Source organism: Arachis ipaensis, chromosome B06 (assembly GCF_000816755.2).
Source record: "Arachis ipaensis cultivar K30076 chromosome B06, Araip1.1, whole genome shotgun sequence".
NCBI classification, from domain to species: domain Eukaryota; kingdom Viridiplantae; phylum Streptophyta; class Magnoliopsida; order Fabales; family Fabaceae; genus Arachis; species Arachis ipaensis.
This window is the reverse complement of record NC_029790.2, coordinates 49,425,380-49,427,665: the sequence shown is the minus strand read 5'-3', so window position 1 is coordinate 49,427,665 and position 2,286 is coordinate 49,425,380. Positions and strand designations below refer to the sequence as shown.

The window sequence follows — 2,286 nt, the reverse complement described above, 5'->3', positions numbered from 1 at the left end:
TCTGGAGTGTTTTGCTCACAAAATAAACTGGCTGTTGAGCTTTATTGTTTTCTGCAACAAGAACAACACTAACCGCTAAATCAGTAATAGATAAATACAAATATAAGGGCTCACCGACCTTAGGTTTTTGTAGAACAGGCGGTTTAGAGAGAAACTGCTTTAAGTTTTGAAATGCCAATTCGCAGTTTTCGTCCCAGTGAAAAACTGTGTTTTTTCGTAAACATTTGAAAAAGTCCGCCGATTTAGACGCCAAACATGGCAGGAATCTTGACAGAGCTACTAATCGTCCTGTTAGTCGCTGAACTTCTTTTATGGTTGTGGGACTGCTCATATCGAGGATGGCCTGACATTTTTTCGGATTTGCCTCAATTCCTCAGCTAGTGAGGATAAAACCGAGGAATTTCCCACCTTGGACACCAAAGGCACATTTTTCTGGATTAAGTCTCATGTTATAAGCTCGGATTTGGCCGAATATCTCAGCGAGATCGTTGACATGGTTCTCGCCGACCTTTGTTTTGGCGACCATGTCGTCGACATACACCTCGACGTTTCTGCCGATCTATTGGTCGAAGACTTTATTCATCAGCCGTTGGTATGTTGCTCCTGCATTTTTTAAGCCAAAGGGCATAACGTTATAGCAATAGTTACCATATTCAGTGATAAAAGCAGTTTTTTCTTGATCTGATGGGTGCATAAAGATCTGGTTGTACCCAGAATATGCATCCATAAAGCTTAATGTACCATAACCGCAAGAATTATCTACTAAAGTATCAATTAAAGGCAAAGGATATGCATCCTTTGGGCATGCTTTGTTTAAATCAGTAAAATCAATGCACATGCGCCATTTACCGTTATGTTTCTTTACCATTACGATGTTGGCTAGCCAAGTCGTGAACCTGATTTCTCGTATGAAGTTTGCGTCGATCAGCTTTTTAGTCTCGGCTAGGGATGCCAGCCTTTTTTCTGTGCCGAGGTTTCTTTTCTTCTGGGTTACTGGTCGGGCTGCCGGATTAATGGCGAGCTTATGTGTAATAATAGAAGGATCTATTCCTGGCATGTCTCTTGACGTCCAGGCAAATAGGTCGGCATTCTGTCTCAAAAAACTAATTAGCTTGTCTTTTTCTGCGTCTTTCATTGATGTGCCAATAAAAGTGAATTTAGTGGGGTCATCTGTCAAGATAAGCTTTATGAGCTCTTCATTAGGTAAAGGGCGATCTTGAAGGTCTGCACGGAGGTCCAGCTCGGTTAGCATTGGTTGCTCGGCTCCTATGGAGTTTACACGTCTGTCACTATTTCTCTTGATAGGCTTTAAGCTTGTGTTATAATAGTGCCGAGCTTCTTGTAAGTCGCCATGAACTATGGCTACCGTGTCGTCCTGCACAGGAAACTTGACACAAAGATGAACAGTTGATACAATTGCAGCAAACCTGTTTAAAAAGGGTCGTCCTAAAATGAGATTGTAAGGGCTGAAAGTGTCCACCACTAGGTATTGAATATCCTGTGTTCTAGATAGTGGCTGATCACCTAATGTGGTTTGTAACCACACTAAACCCATGACTGGGACTCGCTCTCCTGAAAAGCCAATCAAGTCTCCTACAGAAGGTTGCAAAATGTTAGTGCTTAATTTCATTTTTTCAAATGTAGTAAAGAATAAGACGTCGGCGCTGCTGCCTAGATCCAGCAGTACTTTCCGAACTATTAAATCGCCCAGCTGAATGGAGATGACAACAGGGTCATCCAAATTTGCGTCATGAGCGTGAAAATCGGTTGGGTAAAACGTCATCTCAGGTATTCTTTGTGTCGGTTGAGGATTGTTGGCCGTATCTCCAAGGGCGAGCATTGCTCTGTACGTGCGCTTTCTAGCGGAGCTTGTAGGCCCTCCTCCTGCATAGCCCCCTGAGATGCAATTAATTACACCTCTGGGCTGAATGAGAGCTTTCTCCTTGTCTTTTGACGAGGTTCCTGTGGAGGGTGGTTCCGCGGTAGAAGTTGACCTTTTTTGCATATGACCTGCAATGAATTTATCAAGGTGCCCCTGTCTCGCCAAACGTTCAAGGAGATCTTTGGCGATCACACATTCATCGGTCGTATGACTGAACTTTTGATGGAACGTACAATACTTGGATTTGTCAACATTTTTTGGCTCTAGATAACTCCCGGCCTTCCGTGGAGGTTTGATCAGCTTGGAATTTAGTATTTCCTTGATAATATCATCCCGTTTGGCATTGAACTGTGTGTATGACTCGTAGCGAGGTGTTGGTTTGAAGCCCTTTCTACTCTCACGAG

The 2,286-nt window shown here is 43.1% G+C and overlaps 1 protein-coding gene across 1 annotated transcript in view; it reads right to left on the bottom strand.

Moving 5' to 3' along the window:
* Positions 1-526, bottom strand: part of LOC107646883 — a 2,644-nt gene extending 2,118 nt beyond the window's left edge. The window contains exon 1 of the mRNA XM_016351025.1: positions 409-526. Within this exon, the coding sequence (XP_016206511.1) occupies positions 409-526 (118 nt within the window). The remainder of the gene's footprint in view (positions 1-408) is intronic.